The following is a 23302-nucleotide window of genomic DNA, read 5'->3' as shown; positions in this document are numbered from 1 at the left end:
AGTTTTATTTGACATCTGTGTGTACTTATTTTCTACAAGGTAAATACGTAGACTTCCTCCACCATTGCTCTCTGACCGGTTTATCTACTTTCTCTCTTCAGACTGACGAGCAGGCGATGCTGGAGGACACTCAGGTGGCTCTCATCGACCTGGAGAAGGTCACGTTCTACTTCCAGCAATTCGAAGGGGAGCCGCTGGTTGCCAGTACGTACTCCGACTCTCTTCGTTACATTTGATGGCGGCTTCAGCTGAGAGGCATCATCACAGCCTCTCCATTGCTACTTACAAAGTCTTTGACATTAAGGAAAGCTGTAGACCGAGCTCTGATTCATGCCGTCTCTTCGACAGACATGCCCATTTCGTACCAGGTGGAGGGCACCCGCCAGGCCCTGAAGGTTTGCTTCTACCTGGAGAGTTTCTACTTCTCCCAGCTGCCTCACAGGCTGAAAAATGGAGGAGGCATCAAGATCTACCCTGTGCTCTTCACACAAGGTAGTAGAGCGTGGTTAGGGGACTTGATGTGAGCAGAGATAAAAGCTGCTTTATAGATGATTGTAAACACTGGCGGTGCCTTTATCACTTTATCTTTCACTCTTCTCACTTGATTCTTCTTTAGCACTGGAGAGTATGGAGGGGTACTACTATAGAGACAATGTGTCAGTGGAGGAATACCAGGCCCAAATCAATGCTGCCTCGTTGGATAAGGTCAAGCAGTACTACAAGAGACTGAGGTATGTTATATGAGTCATATACACACAGATATGACTTTGAGACTTTGAGACTAAATATAATTTTGCAGGGTTTTTTTTTTTTTTTTTTCGATCTAATGTAAATCATGATGGGCTCCCATTCAGTTTGGACTCGGCTCTCAACGCCCAGCAGGGCCTCAAGGTGATTGGCTGAGACAAACGCAGCGGGAATTTTTATTATTATTTTTTTGTATGATTGGTTGCGAACACACACAGCAGGGGCAGCGGTGATTGGACGAGGGTGCCCAGCGTGTCACCGGCGCTGATGTAGTGCCTTCTGTACAGTTGCTGCACTCGGTTACCTCACACCCCATTGGTTCTTTGCACACCAGAAGCCCTCTGTGATTGGCCAGGCGCGGAGAATTTAATGAGGTTGAAAGAAATATGAGGAAACACACACTGCTGCTGGAAATTAGGGCTTGGCTTTGTTTTAATCTCCCGAACGTATGAGTGAGAGTCGGACCGCTGCAGTACGCTGTCTGAATATCAATGTGGTCTCATGTTAGATGCTACCTTGTGATTTCAGAGAATGAAAATTACATTTAAACTAGCTCTGTATAAAGGGATCTGAGTGGAGTGTGCCTTAAGAATTTATATTGAGAAAATCTCAGAGACAGTGTAAGTAAGAAATTAGATGTCCTCTATTGATGTTAGTGCAGATCTATTTGGATTACAAAGCTGAGATGCTGATAGAGTTACAGACACACACACCTGATCCTCCCGAAGTCTGTTAATTGGACACTTTGTTATCTTGGATCGAAACTGTCTGTCTATGTATTCGAGTAAAAGCCCAGCACGGTTACCACTTAACTACAGGCACTGTAATGTAGCGATTTAATAATATAGACTGAAGCCATCTTGGTTGACTAGAAAAAAATCGGTCATACTCTTAGAAAGTGTGAACCAAGGAGGGTGACAGGTTGACAGTTCGACTTCAGCTAAACATCTGCTGCCGATTGTGTGGATAATTAAACACAGAGCGGAGCTCGCAGCAAAACCTCATCTTGTTATTGAGGGACAATCTGCTTTGGGGGGGATTGAATTATTTACTCTCGGTGACGACGCACCACAACAAAGCATTCATTTTACCGGGTTTGCCTTCTGCTGAGAGTTTTTAATTTGTTTGCAGTGTTTAGCTTGATGAGCGAAAAGAATTCCAAGTATTAATTTGTGCGAGCATCAGATTTCCCAAAGCACAGCCGAGGAACGAATTGTGCTGGGTCATTTAATCTTCCAGAGCATCACGTCTTTCCAACTGTCCTTCCGTCTCTTTGTGTAATGATATTGTCTGCAAGATCTTCTGGGATTCCACCGCCTTTTAATAGAGGGATATTGACATTTTGTGGCATATCTTTCATTTTTTACTGAGTCCTTGTTTGCAGACTGTAGTGGTGGCCTCCATGATCATTTTCTAAAATGTCACTGTTCTAATTAAGATACCACAGGGAGAGACATGTTATGTGTGTTCGGCACCTGCAGCAACTTTTAACATGAAGTTATCCCATTAAACTTGTATGTGGTTCAGTGGTGTAAACTGTATGAGTTTACTCGAGTCCAGCCATGCATTGTGTTTTTGTATATATACACGTGTACTGTACATTCTTGTTCGACCTGTACAGAAAGAGCCTGATTGCATTGACAGCAGAGGCTCCGGCAGTAACACGAAGCAGATGTGTGCTGACAGGCAAGCGAGTGAGGCTGGTGATTTGGGGAGCATTAGGGGTGCTTGGTAGGGGTGAGGATAGACAGTGTGCTTCAGAGACCCCACTAGACTATACGCCTCTCAAATACTCAATCTCCTTCTCAGTAAAACCTGTCATAGCCCAAAACTGCAGATCATTTCAGTCTAAATCCAATCAGCTCTTTGTGGCTCTCAGGTCAGTTAAGGTATCCCACTGTGTGTGTGTGTGTGTGTGTGTGTGTGTATATATATATATATATATATATATATATATATAGACTATAGTGGGGTAGCCAAGTGAGTCTTGAGATGAGGAACGATTTTTCAAGTTCCAATAAATATCCTTTTTTGCAAGTAAAGAAAGTTTGTGCAGGAGTTTGCCTTGCTGATGTTGCTGAAAAGAAATGGTGACAGAATATCCCATATAGTCCTAAGACACAATGCAAAGCATATATACGGTTGACAGTGGAACAATGCGAGGTACTTTACTTCAGTATTTTCATTTTATGCTTTTATGCTTCTGTTCAACCACATTTCAGAGAGAAATGTACTTTTTCCTCCTCTACATTTATCTAACAATCATAGTTGCTTGTTATTTCTCAAATTTTAAGATTTTACATGATAAATTAACATAATATGATAGAATAAAGAAGTGCTCTAATTCAAATTTGCCCCACAACCATGTAAAATGCTACTTACAATACATATTAATGCATCAGTAAAAAATAATCCAATAATACATAACAGAACAACACTGTCATGGGCCAGTTTTCTGCATAACGACGACTTTTACTTACTACTTTTGAAGCTTTAAGTACATTTTCCTAATAATATTTACATAATTTTACTTTATCTACTTTTATTTGTAATGGAGTATTTCCACAGCGCGGTATAAAAGATTTGAATACTTCCACCGCTGATTCTTGATGGTGACTCATTTATGGTTACAGCTATTATTTTCGTTGTAGATGAATCTGCCTAACATTTTCTTTGTATTGCTTGTTTTGTGTAATTAACAGTCCAGAACACACGAATACTCAGTTTACTCATGTATGGGAAAAGAAAGGGAACAAATTGTCACATGTGAGAAGTTGGAATCGGCACATTTTTTTTTGAATAAATGATCAAAATAGTTGCTGATGAATATTTTTGTTGATGGACAGGTGTAGGAGCATCCACATCAGTCTGTAAGTGGTACTTTAACTTTACTTTCAACATTGCCATTGAATCATTTACTGTCAACACAAGCCTAAACTTCAGCAGGCCGACTTGCACCAGAAACATGTGTCCTTGTATCAATAGTAGTAAAGTAAACATTCCCAGCTGGTTTTCAGCAGTCAGTGAACACAGTGTCGCTCTCTATGTGACATTTCCAATAGTTTTCTTTCGTCGGCTGCCATGTGTCTTTCGGCTGACCACAGGCCCAGGCTGTGATGTCACTCCTCTCCCTGGTGCAGCGCTCCAACCTCAGGCACCTCGTTATCCTTGGAGCGCGGCCACGGCAGTGTCGGGTTAAACCCACACTACGGGTCGGAGCTAGAGGCTGACTGACTGACAGAAACGCCACAGCACACGCAATGCTGAACCGAATGAACTGCAGGGCCGAGAGTCTCGAATGTTTTCATGTCACCAAACCCCAGACAGACTCCCGTTACACCTCAGACCCGCATATGCATTTGGGAGATGATGTTGTTGTTGTTGTTGTCAGGAGTTCAAATTGGATTTTCCATTAACATTGCACGTGGAGAAATGGTAGTTATGAAAATGAACATTTTCTCTTACAAATGCCATCATCATTTGCAATGAGTCAAATTAAACGAGGAAGAAAGTTGCTCATTATTCTGGCCCCCCCCCCCCCCCCGGAGTCCTGTCAAGAAGACATGCTTTTCTGTGGATATAATTGTATGTGTGCATGTATTTGTACATGCAGTGTGTTTCGTAGCGTTTTCTTTTTGTCAAGAACTTGCTGTTTTGTCTCGTCTTTGTCTTGCTCCTCCGCTGACGCCTTTACTCGCGTGCAACGTGAGTATTATCCAATTTCAGAGCAGTAAATGATACCACTGTAACGGTTATTGTAAAATTTCCAGCTCTGTCTCTGGCTTTCGCTTTCCTTACCCACACCGAGATGCAGTATGATCCGAGCAAACCCATAGTGCCTGATGAAGTCACTCAAATCTTCCGCAAAACATAAACTCACTGGCCAAATCACAAGCACATGGCTGGTCCCACAGGAGTCAGCGGTATATAGAGCCAGAACACGCACCCACATTTTTCGAGCTTTCATAAACCATCTCAGCTGACATGCGTTTAGGCAGAAGAGATCTGAAACCCTGACATGCACCAAAGTGACAGTCTCCTCAGTCACAGCTGCGTTGTTTGCTTAAATTTCCTGCAGGTTTCTCATCATCAGGAAGACATTGTTGAACTTAATCCGCGGGGATAATGTAATTGTCTCTCATTTTTCCGTCACAAATTGTGAGATAAATGGACAGATGCCTAGAATTTCCTCCCATAGGAGAGGGAGGAAAGAACACGCTCTGCAGAGGAAGCATCTTTTCCTTTAGGACACAGGCAGAATTGAGATGGGGAGATTGAAAGGGGGAGATTGAAAGGGGGGATATATAGGGGGAGATTGAAAGGGGGGATATATATATATATATTTATATATATATCGCCGGTGCAGGTTGGAAAGATGGAAGGGATTTCAGGGGATGGGATTGAGGATGATGGGCTGAGGAGGAAAGGGTGCAAGCGAGAGCTTGGCGAAGAGTGGAGAGGGAAGAACCAGGCCAGTGTCTGCGAATGTATTATTCAAAGGTAGAGATTATTGCATGCTCGTGGTTTCATCTCATTTTGCTCTTATTGACAGGGGGTTTCAAGAGGGAATAAGGTTTTCCTCTCACGTGCACCTCTTGCTATTGATTTGAGGAGCATGGTACATATGGCAGCACGAAAGAACAAAGGAAGAAAGTCCAGCATCTAGTACATATCGAACCGTATGTGTATCATGTCCATATCATGTTGCAGGTGTAACGGTAACCTGTGAGTGTAACGGGACAAGTTTAAATTGATATCTTCGCCTCCTTGGAGAGACGGAATACTTGCACTGCAGGCACTGACTTTTCTCCCTAATTGAAACACATTTGGCAGTAGTGGGGATATGTTTGGCTCTCTATTGCAGGGCCGTTGTGAAATTCCCACATCCCATGGTACATGTTCCTTTGATTTAAAAAAAAAACAAAAAAAAACACTTGATTCATGGGGATATTAAAAATCGACATAATCTTACAAATTGTGTATAATGATCGCATGGCGGCAGAAAGATAAGCAATAAACTTAGATGTACAAAAATGATTTTTATTATTCTTACTACAGATTTGTATTTCATGCTTTGTAAGCTGAACAGTCATCTGCCGTCACCACAGCTCCCCAGTCGTTTGTGCTCTCACAGTGTTTGCTCTTGCAGCAGCAATGGGGAAATTGTTATCGCAGCGCTGCAGTGCAGTTTGTCTTGATTAAGCAGAAATGCTTGAAGCCGATTTGCAGGTCAGAGTGTCTGTTTCAACAGTAATGAGCTCCCTCGCTCACTTTCCTACGTCTCTGTTCACCTGTGGCTGGAGCAGAGATGGAGCCCCTCGACGTGCATCCTCACGAAAAGACAGAAAGAATGCGCACGGAAACGCGCGACTGTACGACCGCACATGCCAGCCACTCTGACAGCTAGTTTTGCCATGCCGTTTGTTCCCCCGAAGAATATATGCTCAGAGAACAGGACAGGATAGATGGTGTGACATCACTTCAAGCGGTTCCCATGAATTTCCACCACAGCGCTCAACAGCAAAACAGCACCACAAATCTGTAGCAGAGCTCAGAAAGCATAGTCGCTACCAGCAATTGATGGTATTTCTCTTCCTCCCTGGGGCATGGCTATGTAGTGATGATTAATAAGCAATAGCTACTGCAGCAAGTTCCCACATCTTCCATCTGACTTGCATTAGTTTCTCAAGATTCTCGAAACAGTAACATAGCAGCGCAGCTAGTTTGCTAGAAGTGTGATTTCTCGGATGGCTGTGTCTGTAACCTGAGAAGTAATTTTAGTTTTTCTCGCAGAATGAAAAATCTGGATTATTTGAGGGGATCATAATTGATTATGGATATTATCCTAGCTTCAGCTGTGAGGTAATGGGAAATCTGGTCATGTATTTTCCCAAAGCAGAAAGGATTTTTTTTCTTTTTTCTTTCTTTTCTCATTCTTCCTCCAGTTTACGAAGTGATGAAAATGCCACAGTCTTTGCACCGGCAATGGGAGTCCCAATTCACTAGAGCACTGAGGAAGGTGCTGGGCTTCGTTCTGCTCCAGCTAGTGTGCACTGAACCCCATGTTATGAAGCCTGTACGGCTGAGACCCGGTTCCATTTGTCATTTCTCGTTGACTCCATCGTTGAACACCCCGTAACGATGACAGCCCTGCACTTAGTGATGCTTGTAAAAAAAAGACCATGACTCATCTCTTCTATGTAATTTAAAAAAAGAAAATCACCTTTGGAAGGAGCCAAGGGTTGCATCTACTTATGTGCAGCATCAGGCTCATAAATTTGCTCACCATTTTAAGCCAGTTGCTATTTTCGCATTGCAATATATGCAGTATCTCCTCGTGTGTACTCAGTGACATAACTGGCTCTAACACCAAGACCCCATTAACACTCTGCTTTAGAAGTCAAGGACCGGACATCTGTGTTCTGGTCTTGAAATGTCGCTTTCAATTGAAATTTATACATCATATGTCTGAAATTGAGCATTTGGTGATTTTTATTATTTATTTTACTTAAATTTTTGTTATTAAACCAACAAAAAAACACGCCATTGTTACCCACATATACATGCGGTATATCAGCATACTGTCTTGGAGGGTTTTTGCGGCCTTTTCTACTGGCATGTGCTTCCATATTAAACTGTGGTTGACATATAGCTGGTCGTAAACATTTGGCTGGAAGTGTAAATAAGAAGAGGGCGTGGGACTACACACAACATCTCGCTGGGGTCAGTGCAGAAGCATCAGTATGTGGCATGTGATGGCTCCTGGAAGCCGTCAGTATCCCTCTGCGCAGCTCTGCTACACACTGCAGCAGTTTATCAGGGATTTAATAATGGTGAGTGTCATTCATCATGTGTGTGTGAGTGAGTAATATACATAGATCAGCATGTACCTCTGCAGGGTCACATGCATTGAATGTCATAAATCCCACATACTTTACATGTGTCCTTATGGATGTACGGGTGAGGATAAAACCAAATCCACACAAGATGCTGATTTTAAACCATTTTTGTTTGTTGTTGTTTGTTTTCTTTTGTACTTTCTGAATGGAGGATGTCATGCTAATGTTTCCATTCCCACGCTGCCCCTCCAAAAACATCTGTGCCTCAGATCTGACCACTAATGCTCCTGTGCTGTAAAGGGCCTCGAGTATCCTACTGTCATGAAGGAAGCAGAAACAAAGAGAATTAAGTATTCTCATTGGCCCAATAGAATAAAACCAGCTACACAGAGAGCAGGTCATCTCTGGCCTGCGGCCAAATCCTCCATTAGAGCCTCATGTAAAATTGGCTCTGTGTGTGTGTGTGTGTGTGTGTGTGTGTGTACCTATGGTTTTCTTGATTTCTTCTCAAAGCAAAAACAGGAACGGGGGAAATGCTCTTAAAAGAAGAAACAGTGACGAGCCTGATCACACACAGCTACTGTAACCTTCGTTTTTGTTGATAGGTGATGTCTTGGAGTTTTGATTGGCGTATATTCACCTGAATTTTTAGAATAAATGAGTAAGCTTTTTTTTTGGGGGGGGGGGTGGGGCGGGGGTGGGATAGGGGGGGGGGGGGTAAGAAAAATGATAATAAGCTTGTGCAAACACTTGGGGGCTCTCAGTGTCCTGCCATTAAAAATGGAGCATCTGGAGTTCAGGGCCTTAAACCTGAGAGCCACTGTAGATGGAAGAAGAAATAATAGACACCCAGTGGATTTAGACCTTGTACCTAATATGTATGTAATATGTTCTTAGCCTCACAGTGAAGTGTTTGCACAGTGTGTGTGGGCTTAACATTTCATTTTTCATCCATAATAAATATTTCTAAGGTGCTCGGTGTCCAAACCTCTGACAAAACATCATCAACTCAGAAGATGGAGTGCAGGTCCCCTTTAAACCACACATCACTTGTAGTCTCGACTCCTATTATTTAGTCATTAGAGACCTCCAGGAGAGTCAGCTCTGTTCCTCAAGCTGTGGTTGATGGTATTTTTAGAACAACTCTTACAGCAAGGGGATGAGATAATCAGTGGGTATTATGACCTTGCCTCCTGTGAAAGAGGTGTGCAAGGGGCGAGAAGAGGAGCTTTTATTCAGTCTAAAACAGACAAACAAATGTCGAGCAGATGAAGTAGAGGTATGCAGAAGTCAACTCCTCTCGGACAGATTCTGTTGTAGACCTTTTTAAGATAAAAGTCTGAGCAGTGGACCGATAAGCAAGAAGGACAAGGGAGAGTGTGGAGTCACAGTTGAAGTGGACAGATAACGGGCCCATACCTGCAGTATGAGCCGGAGCAGTAACTATTTCATGGCGAGGTTTTGATTTCCAATAAACCGTTCTTCTGTGTTGTTGCGTTCACAATGTTCCACCGCGTTTTATCGCTTCACTGAATCTCGCCTCTCTCTCTCTCTCTCTTCGTGGGTCTTGTTAGGAGAATGATGTTTTGCTTGGAAGCTGTTGGATCTAACTTCCATTTGCTGCGGTGGTTTGCGTTTTCCGCAGGACCGAGTCATTAAACGCCACAGGCTCACACATTAGACAAGTGTGGGCACTCATATGCAAACAAATATACAGACAAAATATAGATGTCAGGTGTTTACTGTTGAAAGTTTAACGAGTCAACCCCTCAAAAACAAATTGGCCTGTTACCTCTCTAATACATCGTTCAGCAGTTGTAGCCATTATCCCAGTTTACGTGCTCTTTATGAGAGGAGTTTAAGAGGTGTGCACTCTGCGCTGCGACGCTGTGTAACTCCCAGTCGATTGTGAGCATCTTTTGAACGATAAGGCCATCTTGAACCAATTACATGGGCTGTTAGCTCGATCTGAACCCTTAGCAAACTCTGCTCGTAGTCATTTAGCGGAGCACGCCACAAGGTTAAAGGATAATTTGCCAGATAGGGATTCGATACTTGGAAACGTTTGACGAGTGAAGGTATAAAACGGGCAGGTTACCCATCCGTATCTCAGAACAGATGCGTGTTGTACAGCAGATTTACATGTGAATAAAAAGTGAGTAGGAAACGAGCTGTTGGAGGTTAAAAACGGTTGCTCACGTGTCAGACTCATTAGCCTAAATACAGCAGGGAAGTGTACAATGGGGACTGAGGGCCTTAGCGTATGTTATGCACTCGTGGTTGCAGGTACGTTTTCAACAGTATGACTTGGCAGAGTAGAGCGTATCCTTAATACTTGAATTTATGCGTATGTTCTCAATGACTTCTCATTTCTACTCGGCTGCTTTATAATCGCTATAAAATCTTGAATCAGGGATGTGTTGACTCGGCTCTAATTAATTAATTTCATTAATATTATGTCAGGCAGAAATACCAGAGGCATAATGAAAGCCTACTTGGCCTGATTTTAATCACTTAATAGCAGAGTGAATGCAGATGAATGAGCCCTGCTTCACTGACTCTTGTAAACAGTCTCCTTCCCTCAACGTCTGTCGTTTCTGCGTCTCTCCTCTCAATGAATTTCTTCTTTGACTATTTGTGATTTCAGAAATGTGGTCTCTATGGGTGACTGTGTCTTGTACATTATTATTGGCTTCTGGCAAGAAGTAATGGAGTATGTGATTTTTATTACATGGGGTTTAATGTGGTGTAGTGTGGCTATTTATAGCACACTGCTGGATTACTGAGATTTGATGGAGTCACAGACTGCTGAGTTTGCACCAGTAGCGTTCCACCTCACATGGACTCATTGCGGCATACATCCCTCTCTGTCTGCATAAGGACACCGGTGCAGTGCTGCCTCCGGTGGCTGGAAAGGAGAATCACACCAAATCGACTGTACTCCATGAATGAATGAGGCAATGGCATTTGGAGTGATGCCCAGGACAAGAGATGCTTAGTCTGTGTTTCTGCTGAGCTGTGCCCAAGTTACTCTCATGATTGATTGTCAGATGGTGGAGCTCCATAATGACTAGGTGGCCTACTTATCCCAGAAAGACAGTCAGTGCTCCTGATGACCTAATGGTGCATGGAAAACAATGCACACAGAATATTTTTCAAGCAACGGAGCTTCTAAATAACAAAAAAAAAAAAAAAAAAGCAACTCGTGTGTGATTGATAAATAGTCTACTGCAGTTTGCCACTACTTAGCAGACATATTGTGTCTCCCGCTGCAGTGCAAATATCCAGTTAGAGTCGCTCCATATGTGAACTGTTGTTGTGTCTCCCTCAGGGCTTTCTACCTGGATCAGTCCAACATGCCACCCAGCCCTGCACCCAAAGCTGCCCTCATAGATAAGGTAAGAGAAACCTCGCATGACCCCATGCTGAATGACATAATGGAAAAAACCGAAGAACAGGATTAGATCTTATTGTTGCAATGTGCAAGTGTTTATGTGTGTAAAATTGTTGGAATGGAAATCGCAGGGTGACAAAACTGATAAGTCAAGCAGCGGCGTTGACTGAATCAGTTTGAATATATAACCCACAAAAAAAAATATTCCCCAATTATTAGCACAGTCTGAATCTACTGATCATAATCTTCGGATCTACTTTTTTATGTGCTACTTTGCTCACAAACAGCTTGGCAGAGTGGGTTTGTTTTTTGTTTTTTTTTTCCACCATGTTTTATCCTGCACCAACCTCTGTCCCTCTGTTTGTGCCCAGCTGATGCGTCCCCTCAATGCTCTGGAGGAGCTCTACCGTCTGATGGAGAGTTTTATCAGTTGCCGCCGCACCGCTGCCTGCCAGTACACCGCCTGTGGGGCTTCTGGAGTGGGGCTCCTCACTGTGGCCTCTGAGCTGTGCTCACGCCTGGGAGCCACACACATCGTCATGTGCAACAGCGGTGTTCATCGGTGAGTGTGTGTGTGTGTGGGCAAAATGTACGGTGCGGGTCTTCCAGTACTGCATGACCTGCTGATTAAATTCAATTTTTACGCTCCTGCTTATCATTTTCTTTCTTTTGAAAAGTCTCCACAGTTTTCCCTTCCCTTTCATCTCTCTCACACCGACATGGTAAAGGTGAAAGGAGTCTCACCATTACCATTTCTACCACCGTCTCTCCCTGGTTCCGTGATCCTTCTCTTATCCTCTGTCTACCACTCAATTTCATGAGCTCTCCATCGCCCTGCTGTCCTGCACCGTGGGGATTTTTCTATTAATACACATTTCTCTGCATTAATTAACAGCAGGATATTGTAGTTAATAGGGCCCATTGTTTCTCAGACCAGATTAGGGACTTTTAAGTAGGCATAGCACTTTACACAGGAAGGAGACGGGTCAATTACTTCCATTCTCATTGAATTCTATATACAGCTGCCTAATTCACCTGCTGCAGAGGGCACCATTCATCAATGCATGAGGACAGAAATATCCTGATCGTTTGTCACCGCTGATCCCTAGTTCCAGCTTTCATCTTTCATCTCGTACTCTGCTCTTCCCCTCCACCCGCCCACCCATCTCTCTGATACCCTCTTTCTTTACCCCGTGACAGTTTCCATATCTTTCTGTCTCACTCACATGCGCAAGCTCACACGCGTGCCCTCGTGCCTTCGCTGGATGTGACTGATGGCTTGATGAAGTGCCGCGGATGGAGCCGCCTGGTTGCCTGAGCTCTAATAGAAAGTTCCTGTCTGTGCAATGACTGCTGCTACTTTATTCACCCACAGCCTGTGTGTATGTGTGTGCGTGCGTGTGTGTATCTGTGTTTGTCTGTGCCATTATACACACTAGCCACAACTCACCCAGACAGGCAGGCTAAGTGTACCGTGACACAGCAGGTGACAAGGCCTGCAATATTTAGGATTATTTGCGAACTGACGTTCACCTTAAACACTGTTTTACCCTCCAAAGCTGCAGAATGATGGGGGCACTGGATTCACTATCACAGTAGAATGAGTGAGAAATGCCTCTCCTGTCATTAGCTTTCTGTGTTATATATAAATTAACTGGTTCCACTGTTTTCTCTTTATAATTTCAAATATTAAAGTATTTTTTAAAAATCCATGTATTGCTCATGTAGATGGTGAGCACACAAACTAAATCTGGTATAATTGAAAAACCTATGAAACCAAGCCAGTAGATTAGTAATGTGGAAATTGCATTATCAGTGTGGCAGCCTTCTCAGGCAGTATTGATTGGATTAGTTGGCTTGATGGATGAGTTTTAATAACAGTGAAAGCGTGATATTTTGGGGGCATCAGCAGTTTGTAATATTCAGGGCTCCTCTCTGCTCCAGATTTTTTGTGTCCATCACCCCCCACAAAAACCATTACAAAGACAAAATGAGAGTTCACTATCTGACAGCAAAACAAAAATAAAAGCAGACGAGGAGAACGTATCAGAAGCAGAGGCCTAATCCACATTCCAACTTTCTAAAAAAAAAAAATGTCTTGTTTCTTCCACTACTTTTTTTTTTTCTTTGTTCATCCCCCCTTTTGTTCTCCTCTCTGTCATTCTTTCCCTTTCTTTGTGTTTGGCGCTGTCTTTTTTTCTGCTCATTTATAAGTAAGGACTCAGCTCTGGAGAAACACAGAGTGTAAATGGGATATGGGCTGGAACGACATAAAACAGATGGATATAAATCACATCATACTATCTCACCAACCCTAATGAAAAGGGAAACCGTGCAGCCTCATGCGCGCCCCACACACACACACACACACACACACACACACACACACACACACACACAGATTTTGTGCAGTTCCTTCATCCTGCTCCAGCTGAAGAGATATTTAAAGATCCTCTGTGGGTGACTTTTTTTCCCCTTCTTTATCGGTGTGGGAAGCTCAATATGGGCGCTTAAAATATTCTGGGGTGGCCTGCAAAAGGACATCTTTTGCAATTTTCTACTGGGATACAGTATCTTTTGGCACATACTGGAGACGATTGTTGAGTTCATTACTTTTATCGCATCATGTTACGCTATCATCGCGTTATGCAACTGGACCTCAAGGGGACTTTTAAACCTCGATCTGATTGACTCAAAGTAATGGCTTCTGGCAGCAGTATGTCCCTCATGAACATCTGCTTCATTATCCTTAGCTGTTTTTAAGTTTTGTTTTAAGTCGGTTTGAATCCCTACCACGAGAGAAGGAGATAGTCTCATTTCTTCGCAGCCCCATGGCAATGTTACTCAATGAAAGTGAGCCTGGCAGAGTTTAGAGCTTTGGACAGTTCAATTTGCAGTGAAAAGGCCTGGGATCGATACACTAGTACACCTTGTTATCATAGAAAGGTCACCCAACAGCTTTGACACCTGTCACTGGCTCTCTAAGGATTTATCCACATGCTGCTATGTGTGTGTGTGTGTGTGAAGGCGAGACACAGGAAGAGACAGTGTGTCTGTGTGTGTGCCTGGCAACAAAGTTTGCTGTAACTAATGAATCACACACTCGCGTCAGCACTCATTTTACACACATGACACCTTCATGGCAGTGAGAGTGTATCGCCCCGGCCACAGGAAGACGCACTGACTTGTCCTTGGAACCTTTTTCCTCTCGGCCGCAACGAGAAGCATCAGTCCTGGTGATGAGAAAAACAGGGAAGTGTCCTCATGTGCAGAAAGTCCACGGCGAGGTTTAATCCGCCTCCTCTGCTCAGTCTAAAGCGAAGATGGGGAGGGTTTGTTATTCTCCTGATGCTGCGTGTTTGCTCGCTGTGAGTGACATTTCAGTGGCAAATGAAATGATTCATTAGTGAGGAGATGAGCGAAGGTGAAGCAGGGGGAATGTGATGGTAATGAGAAGGTGTCAAGAGGAGCATTCGGGGAGATTTGATGTACTTGTAGTGAATTCTGCCAGAGAATCATCATATCTGGATGAAGCCCAGAGTTTGAGTCTGGCGTGCTGTTGTTTTCTTCTTCTTCTTCTTTTTTTTTTTTACTCTCAGATCTCACTTTCAGTCTCCGTCTGTTGGAAAGACGACTTCATTGCCATAAAAGCACGTTTGAGAAAGTGAATGAGAGAGTGTTGAGCTAGAGAAGGTGTTTATTGTCACTCCAGATGATTTTCTTGTGTCAAATACGGGCTCTAGTACAGCAACAGTAGAAAAAAGGAAGCAAGGTTCTGCATCATGATTTCCCCATAAGCCAGTCCAGGATCGGCTTCCCTCGTGCTGATAAATATGCAGACTGAGAGCGCGTGTTTGAGCTTGACCTTATGTTTCCTCTCTGATCAACAGCTGCACCCTGAGTGTGACGTTGGAGCAGGCCATCCTGTTGGCCCGAAACCATGGCCTGCCCCCTCGCTGCATCATGCAGGCCACAGATGTCATGAGGAAACAGGTATGCCGTGTATTTTTACACACGCATGCAACGTTACTGTGTGAATAACCTCCATAGTTATTTTTCTACTCACCCCTTCTGATATTGCTGCCACAGTCTTTTGCTGCTTCAGTCCCTGCGGTGACATTTTCTAACTGGGAGTGTATTTGTGTTTCAATCCACAATGCAATTTCTGCATCCAAAACCATTAGATAAATGTACACTTCACTGAGTCAAACTAGGCTGCCAAAACAGTATTAGCAATAAGATTTAACAGTGCCAATAGAATAGCATTTACGCCATTTTAGCTTCCTTGGTCAATGTTTGATTTCTCTCACTATCACACTATTACTTGAATAAGAATGCAATTTTTAAAAGCAGCCAACGGTAAATATAAGTTTTGGTGTTGAAGGAAGTGTTTGCTGCTGTCCACAAGACTGGTTCAGAGTCTGGTGCTTGTTTGTCTGTTTGTCTGCGTGTCTGTTTGGGGTCAAGGTAAGGAATTCCCATTACTTTCTCAGTGCGTGCACATTTTCTCCCCCATATCTCAGACGCTCATTAGAAGTTCTGTGAGTGGTGGTTATTTCGCTGTTTGCAGTGAGAGGAGAGGTTGGTCGTGTGAGAGGCTGAGATCCTGCAGGAGGAAAGGCATTTCATTTCGACGCTCAAGAGAACTGGGCTGGCAGCCAGGAGGATGCAACTCTCTGCATTGTTTGACCTTGAGTACTACTGTATGTGGCTCTGTGGGGGGAAAAAAAAAATCCATCTTGTGGAGGTTGTGGTGTGAGATATATTTTTTTTTTATTGATTATGAAGGTGCAGGTATTGAGATTTGAGAGTGTTGTTTTGATGTGTCATTTTTCTGAGTCTGTCATTAGACAGACTTTCTGTTTTCTCGTGTCATCATTGACCTACACACCACTGAGAAGAGATTGTTCAGTCCAGATAGAAAGCAGGGGGGAGCGTAATCTGCTGTGTGTGTGTGTGTGTGTGTGTGAGTGCGTGCGTGCGTGCGTGTGTGCGTGCCCTTGCTCTCAGACATCGGCTGATGAATCTCACGGTTTGGATGACGCCTCTTCTTCCTTGCTGAATAGTCATACTTAGTCACAAAAAGGTTATCAGCACAGCATCCGGTCCCAGCAGAAGCACCAATCCATCAAACTCAGACTCCATCATCCAGAATGAGAATGCATGAGTGATTTGAGCAAAATTGGTCCATTCACAGTTTGATTTGTAAACTTTCCCGCATGGCAATTTCCAATGTTTAGACTGTAAAGGAAGAGAATACTGTATATATAACTTTAGAATCTAATTTAAGGGGATAACTTCCTGTTTTAAAGCAACATGTTATAACTTTTTTTTCTAAATTCTGGCAAAGGTAGGAGCAAGGTGAAGAAACATCATCTATAAAATAGTCGAATAAAAGAGAAATGTGAAAAATGAAAACAGTTATACAAGATACATGAAGCATTTTGAGGGTCGGTACACCTCGTTTGATTAGTCTCTACAATACCGCAATTAACAATTAACAATTACCAGATAGATTGTCATGATATTATGTACAGACATTCATGGTTCCCAGGGGAAGAATCTTACCAACTTTGGTGATCCCCTGATTTTTTTTCTTCTTCTACATTTCTCTTTAATTTATGATACTTAAAGCATCATCAGATAACCAAAGTTTTAGTGACCTTATTTATGTAAACTAAGTTGCACTTGTTGAAGAAACTGTAAAGAGTTTTGTTTCTGTTGTTATATCGCTCATCTAATCTTCTCTGGGTGCCGTGTCCTGTAGGGACATCAGGGGGCATCTCTGTCTGGAGGCATCAGAATGGATGGCTGTGATGCGCATCGAATAATTGCTGATGCTATCCTGATATCGGGACGTAACTCGGGGCAGACACTAAGATGGCAGACGGCAGAGCTGTAACCGAGAGGTCAGCTAATGCACTTTTGGCCAGGCGCTCCCTCTCCGCTCAAAAAGGGAGACGCTGATGACCTCGTTGGATAATGATTTCGATTGTTTATTCTCGCGTGCACGTGTACATCATAGAGGCAGAGCGGGTATTTGTGAGTGCAGGTGTTTGCGTTTCTAAATCGAGAGGCTGAGTCGCTTCCTGCCCCCCTGCAGTTGTGTATCTGCCGACTCTGTGCACCGCCAGCAGACCACAGGAACATTAGCAAAGAGCAGACATGCACCTGACTGGGCATAATCAAACTCTGCAACGCACGGACACCAGCAACGTTCATCTTTTAAAGGCCTTTATAGTCACTTTTTTTTCCCCTACAAAGACTATTCTGCATGTGCTCTTTCGCATACATAGTTAGAAAGCAGACATGTGCAGTAGATAGAGACAGCACACGGCAGCTGTAGTTTAAATTTTAGGCTCTCCACATGCATCTACTACTGACATCAACTACAATATTTCTAGGTGGCTGTTTGCCCAAGGACTAACTCATCTCTGGGCCCAGCTGACTTTTAAAATATGCAAACAAATCTGTTCAACAACCAAGTCCAAGGGGAAACTATCAACATAGGAAGAGTGAAGTTATACCTCTAAAATCAGCAAGACCTTAAAACTTAAAAACTCAGTGCTTCCTGATTTAAAAAAAAAAAAAAAAAAGTTCAATACTCTTTTCCAGTAGAGAGTCTGAATGATATTACTCAGCAATGTATTATTTCCAAACAAAAGCTGAATCACCACACTCCTCACTGTAATTTTTTTGCATATAAAGCTTTGGGTGAAAGCATTATCAATACTCAAAGGGCACAAATGTTCTTTGGCTTACTGTCTAAGCTTTGTTTAAGCTCTTCTCTCTATGGTTTTATTCCGAGCTCCTATTTATAGCCATTGAATTTGAACCTGATCCACAATGTCATGAATTGTTGATGTCTGTTTTTCTGTTAGGGGGCAAGAGTCCAGAATTCTGCCAAGAATCTGGGAGTGAGGGATCGCACACCGTCATCAGTCCCAAGGTAAAACTGCAGTCACGTCCTGTCCATGTGGGCTCACGTCAGCCTATTGAATTAAGGGGCCTTAACAGGCTTTGCATGTAATAGCCCATTATCTAGACATCAAGTCTGTGACTATTTTTTCAGTGTTGCATATATATGTTGTCATATGGTAATGTAGTTGCAAGCAAGAACTGTTTAGAATTTTCTTTCTTATTGGTGCTTTCAGGGACGTTCTGATTTGATGTTTTGCTAAGCTGCATTCAAATCACAAATGTCTGAAACACATAATTACTAAGTCACTGTGTTTGTCACTGAAGATGGAAACAAGCAGTAAGAAACGCCATTTTTTGCTCATGTGTATATTTTCAGGATTTGAAAACTCGGATCAACATTGATTAGTTTCTGTTGACTCTGTTGAATCTTGGATGGTCAGACCTTACCTGAACTCACCATGAAGGAGCTTTAAAAACAGCTCCTGCTCTCAACCAGTCTATCATTTGGCTGTAGCCTAAATTTGAAATAAAGTAGTCTAAGTGTTCACTTAAAGGTATTGAAATACATTTTTAAAAGTTGCAGTATGCTTTAAACTACTGATACAAAGTGTCCATAACAGTGTCTGTCTCTGTGTAGTCAACTGAAACCGGCTTTTTTGAAAAGTGCATGTATTTGTGCAGTTGAGTAGCTGTGTATGTGCTTTTTGTGCAGGGCTGTGGCCAAATGGTTCCATTAGAAGGGAGCTCCCTGTTCTCAGTAGCTCCAAGACGAGGACAAGGACTGCCTCAGCCATTTGGCTGTGACATATACGCTTTTGTGTGACAGGCAGCCCTTTTGAACCTTTTAGTGAAATTGACAAATACAATTAAGTAGCGGGATGATTAGTGTTGAGACATTGTGGTCGCAGAGCAAAATTGCTGCACTCTCACTAGGTTTATGTCATAATTGTTACAGCATGAGTGAGTGCTGTAGAATATGTAAGTGTGCTTTGTGGGTCATGAGATATGCTGGTTGTTCATAAAATAGAGATTCTCACCCTCACTGATGTGTAGATAAAAAAAAAAGGGGCAGTTATGTGTGAGTTTACCCAGTAGCCATGTGATGCAAAGTGAGTCCCTTCAAAACCAAAAAGATGTGAGTGATGCAACTGATTATTTAAAAAAGTAGAGCTTCAACTATGATGCAAGAAATGCAGCTGATAATGGAGAAATTTGTACTGAGGTGGGGAAACACTGATCAGTTATGAATTACACAAAATCAGTTGTTGCTGAAGTAATGTTTCCTGTTCATTAAGGCAGAATATATAATTCTTGACTGTGAGATGCGCACTGCTAGGATTAGAGTTTTCATGGACGTTATATGGATGCAGGCTTTCATACAAATGCCAACAGCCGTAACTACTGCACAATTCATGTGGCATTTAAAGCACAAAGTGTATAACCACTATACACTTTAGATTTTATATTTATAAAGACTGTCCTCATGAATGTTACCAGGCCTTAGTATATACGGTTTACTTGGTACCAACACTTGTGAAGGTGAAACTAAACTTTGAAGTCATTTTTTACTGTTTGAACATAGTTAATGTTGTTTGACTTTGTAGTGCAAAGCTGGATGTGCACTACTAAGGGTAATTATATCTCCATTGCTGACATCTTTCTTCTTGAAACTGCAGCTACATCTGGTTACATTTCCTTTGCAGCTAACAGAGAATTTTGTAGGGAAGAGAAAATTCTCACTGATTGATCATTGTGCAGTGTTTGTGGTACGATATATTGGAATGTAAATAAATACCATTTTTGCATGTGTGTTTTCTCTGATCAGGTTGTACAAGCTGTGCCTACCTCCACCCCCAGATGGGGACCCATAATGCATTGCATCCAGGAAAATGCTGAAGAAGTCCCGGAGTCCCAAGCATTCTGCTCTTTAAGTCGTTCCTCCACCCATGAAGAATCCACCTAATAAAAACCAGCTATTGAACATTTTTATATGTTCAGTATAGCTGCCTGAAGTGTAAATAGAAATTTGAAAACCGTAAATAGTATTTTTAATACTTTATATTTTTCACTGTTGTACTTTATACATATTTTGAAATTCTTTTATTGTATAATGCATCTGACAAGATGTTTCAAAGTGAGAAAACGTGAATGGAGTTAAATTAGCTCATTGAAATGGAATGAACCCCATCAGTTCACTGTCTGCGCATTATGGGCTGAAAATTATACTTGTTTTCATGAGGGACATTTGCATTTTATGTTATTAGTTTAATTTACATATGAAATGAGCAAGATAATACTGATGAAAAGGAGATTGGATGTAATTTGGCATTGTATTTGTTCAAATTAGCCAATAATTTGTCTGATTGCTCTCTGACCTGTATGCTTTATCCTCTCTGTCAGTATTTTGATAACCATATGAAAGTGTGTTTTGTAACATTCCTCAACATGATTTTTATTCGCTTGTAAATATAGAAATTTAGCAAAAATACGCTAAAAGAGTCATGCTCTTGTTTCCCACTGATTTTGAATTTCTATAACTGTTATATGCATGCATATAAAGATTTTCAATGATTTATCAGTATTAACATGTAATAGGTTTTTGGAAGTAGAGCTATGAGATATATTCTGTTATTTTATATTGACAGTACTCAGGATTAAAGTGTCTCTCTGTGTTACTTATTATTGGATGTTATCATTGTAGAGTTGATAACTAGCTCAATACTATGCAAACAACCAATTGATAATAAACTGCATCAATAAGCTCCAGTAGTGTTCCTGCATATATCATGTAGGTATGTCTCCGTTTCATCAATGTAAAAATGATGTTCGACTTTTGCTGCAGGTTTTCCTCAAAACACTACAATGTTGTCATGTAGAACCCTATACAGTATGTAAAAATATATTAAAGCTGTTAACAGTGGATGGACACGTGTAGTTTTTGCTCATGCAAATGACCCACACCACCAATATACCTTTAGCTCATTATCTTTGTTTTTTCTATAGTTAACATGTAGCTTAATACTTGCTTCATGCTAAACACTCATACTATATTAGTATTTTCTAACGATTCTTTATTGTGGTATACTTATGCTGTTGTTTTACCTTAAGTGGAAGAAGAATTAATTCTAGATGAAACAGAAAGACTTCACTTTCATCTTTTCTCACGCTAATTAGCAGAACGAGCTGCACCTGCTTAATCAGTGTGAACGTGCACGTGTTGCCGCGCATTTTATTAGCGTAAAATTTGCTCTCCTCGTTCAGGTGGATGCATTACAAGACACATAATTGCGCTGAGCACAGAAGAACACAGCGGGCTAACCAGAGCTCGTTGGATAAATGGGAGTGGCGGTGGCACATTTAACACCGGCAGCCAGTGAGCGGAAGATTTGTAATCTCTGTCACAGAGCTGCTGTACCATTGGCTTCTACCGGGAAGCTGCCGCCAGAGAGTCAGTGAGGCGACAAGCTGGGGACGGTCCCGGGCTGAGTCTCCACAATGAGCCGGGCTCAGAGCCGCCTGCTCCGCACTTGACGCAACCCGTCTGAACTTACCGTGGCTCCACTGCAGCCTCACTTGATGACATTTCTTTTTTCTTTTTTCTTTTTTTGCACATTTTAGTCGCCGAGACGCCCCTTGAAGGACGAATGACACCGACTCACCCCATGATTTCATCCTGCTAAAAGCTCTTGGCGAGGCACAACAGTTTCTTCATGGCGTCTCCACAACAGTCAAGAATTCAGTCGTATCTGGAGAAGAATAAAATCGGACCCTTGTTTGAGGTGAGTGTCCAAATTCATTTAACAACTCTGAACTTCTTGGATGCCAATTCAAAGGACCGTCGCTTTGCACCAGACAACGTTTATCAGCTTTAATTTATAGTTTGTGCTAAATGATGAGCGCACATCTGCAATGGGTGCTGTCACACTGGAGTAACTGAGGACACATTAAACTGTATTATTCCTCTGTATTATACACTTGTACTGTAGATGTTTAAGCAGTCGCCCGATAAAATGGAAACCCGTTTATTTGTCTGCACTTTTGTGTCAGGTTTGTCTTCAGACCGAGACGTCCCACTGCGCTCCCTTTTTTTAAAAACGAGATACTGGAGTGCAGAAACACATAGAGGAATACTGGCTGCTGTGTTTGCTCTCACATTTCCATGTTTAGCCCTTCCAGTGATTTACATTTCAAAAGATGATGAAATGAGATGAGATGATGTAGCCTACCCTGCCACTGCCTGACTCAACACTGTCACAGTTTGTTGAAGTTGGGGCCACTCAGGGAAGCCAGTTGTAGTTCATATTTCACACAGCTAAGCGTATGGCTACGGAAGATATAGCCCAACTACCTGCCTCTCTGTCTGTTTGTCAGTTAAGGGATCTATGTGTTCATCCTGGGGTATTCTCAGTGTGGCATTTAAGCAACCCAGGGGAGAGCATGACTTCATCCTTTTGTTTGCTATTGGATTTAGGCTATTGCTGAAAGCAGGACTGCACAGGTGTGAAGAATAGTCAGAGCAAAGATGGAAAGACAGACAAAACATTCAACTGTGTTTAGGGTTCAGATGCAGCCGATCTGTGGATCTGTCATTCTCAGTTAAACAAGAATGACAACTGGCACGACACCGGTAATATCACCATCACCGTGAGAAACGAATGGGGATACAGTAGACGTGCTCTGTGTTCGTGGCAAAGCAATATTCACATGCACATGATGCGTTTTGCAAAGTGCTGACGTTTCAGTTCTGTGCCTCATCTGGATATGTAGTAGCCACACACACACACACACACAAACATGAACCGCATGTTAAATGGATATGGGGGCAGTAACAGAGGCTTGTTTCAGCACCGTGGACAGAGAACATCATGCCTAACATGCATTTAACCAGTGAAGAAGACAGGAAATCTTATTGTGAGGCCGCAGCAGTCACTGGGGCTAAACTGCACAATGATAGTCCTCTGTGTGCTCTCTCTGTTTGTTTTTCCTCCCTCCATCTTCCTCTTCCACCTGTCTTCCCCTCTGCTCTCTGCCTCAGTTCTCCTGCCTGTTTTCTCTTCATTTTTTGCCTCTGTGCACAATTAAACTGTGTCTCCTTCATCTTACATTTGAAGATGATTAAAGTGCTTTGTGTGACTTTAAGGTGCTGCTTGTGGTGCTGATCAAATAACACCTTTGTTCCAAAGATCAGTGGGCTCATATGCTAAAGCTTGTACATGCTTGTCCTTAAGATAACATGTAGAGTTTTTATTCGGGCCAACAATGACATGGATCATTGCTGCGCTTTTCATAGTATTTAGACAGTGGATGGTATATTGTGAGGCTGAGCTGTGCAGGGTGGATTTGCAGGGGAAACTGACAGGTTTTTGAAGGTAGTGAGAAAGATGTATAGTAAGAGGAGATG

General features: G+C 42.4%; 2 protein-coding genes across 2 annotated transcripts in view; both read left to right on the top strand.

Moving 5' to 3' along the window:
* Nucleotides 1-20803, top strand: part of prex2 (phosphatidylinositol-3,4,5-trisphosphate dependent Rac exchange factor 2) — a 90250-nt gene extending 69447 nt beyond the window's left edge. The window contains exons 34-41 of the mRNA XM_022744313.1: nucleotides 102-204; nucleotides 349-492; nucleotides 617-731; nucleotides 10918-10984; nucleotides 11352-11542; nucleotides 14871-14973; nucleotides 17862-17929; nucleotides 19727-20803. Coding sequence (XP_022600034.1) covers nucleotides 102-204; nucleotides 349-492; nucleotides 617-731; nucleotides 10918-10984; nucleotides 11352-11542; nucleotides 14871-14973; nucleotides 17862-17929; nucleotides 19727-19772 — 837 coding nt within the window. The 3' untranslated portion in view covers nucleotides 19773-20803. The remainder of the gene's footprint in view (nucleotides 1-101; nucleotides 205-348; nucleotides 493-616; nucleotides 732-10917; nucleotides 10985-11351; nucleotides 11543-14870; nucleotides 14974-17861; nucleotides 17930-19726) is intronic.
* A 793-nt stretch (nucleotides 20804-21596) lies between these two features.
* The window catches only part of cunh8orf34 (chromosome unknown C8orf34 homolog), a 55775-nt gene continuing 54069 nt past the window's right edge, over nucleotides 21597-23302 (top strand). The window contains exon 1 of the mRNA XM_022744341.1: nucleotides 21597-21680. Coding sequence (XP_022600062.1) covers nucleotides 21612-21680 — 69 coding nt within the window. The 5' untranslated portion in view covers nucleotides 21597-21611. The remainder of the gene's footprint in view (nucleotides 21681-23302) is intronic.

Source organism: Seriola dumerili, unplaced genomic scaffold (genome assembly GCF_002260705.1).
Source record: "Seriola dumerili isolate Sdu_G_001 unplaced genomic scaffold, Sdu_1.0 BDQW01000079.1, whole genome shotgun sequence".
In the NCBI taxonomy this organism is placed as follows: domain Eukaryota; kingdom Metazoa; phylum Chordata; class Actinopteri; order Carangiformes; family Carangidae; genus Seriola; species Seriola dumerili.
Note: the sequence above shows the minus strand (reverse complement) of the source record. Positions and strands in the feature narration are given on the sequence as shown.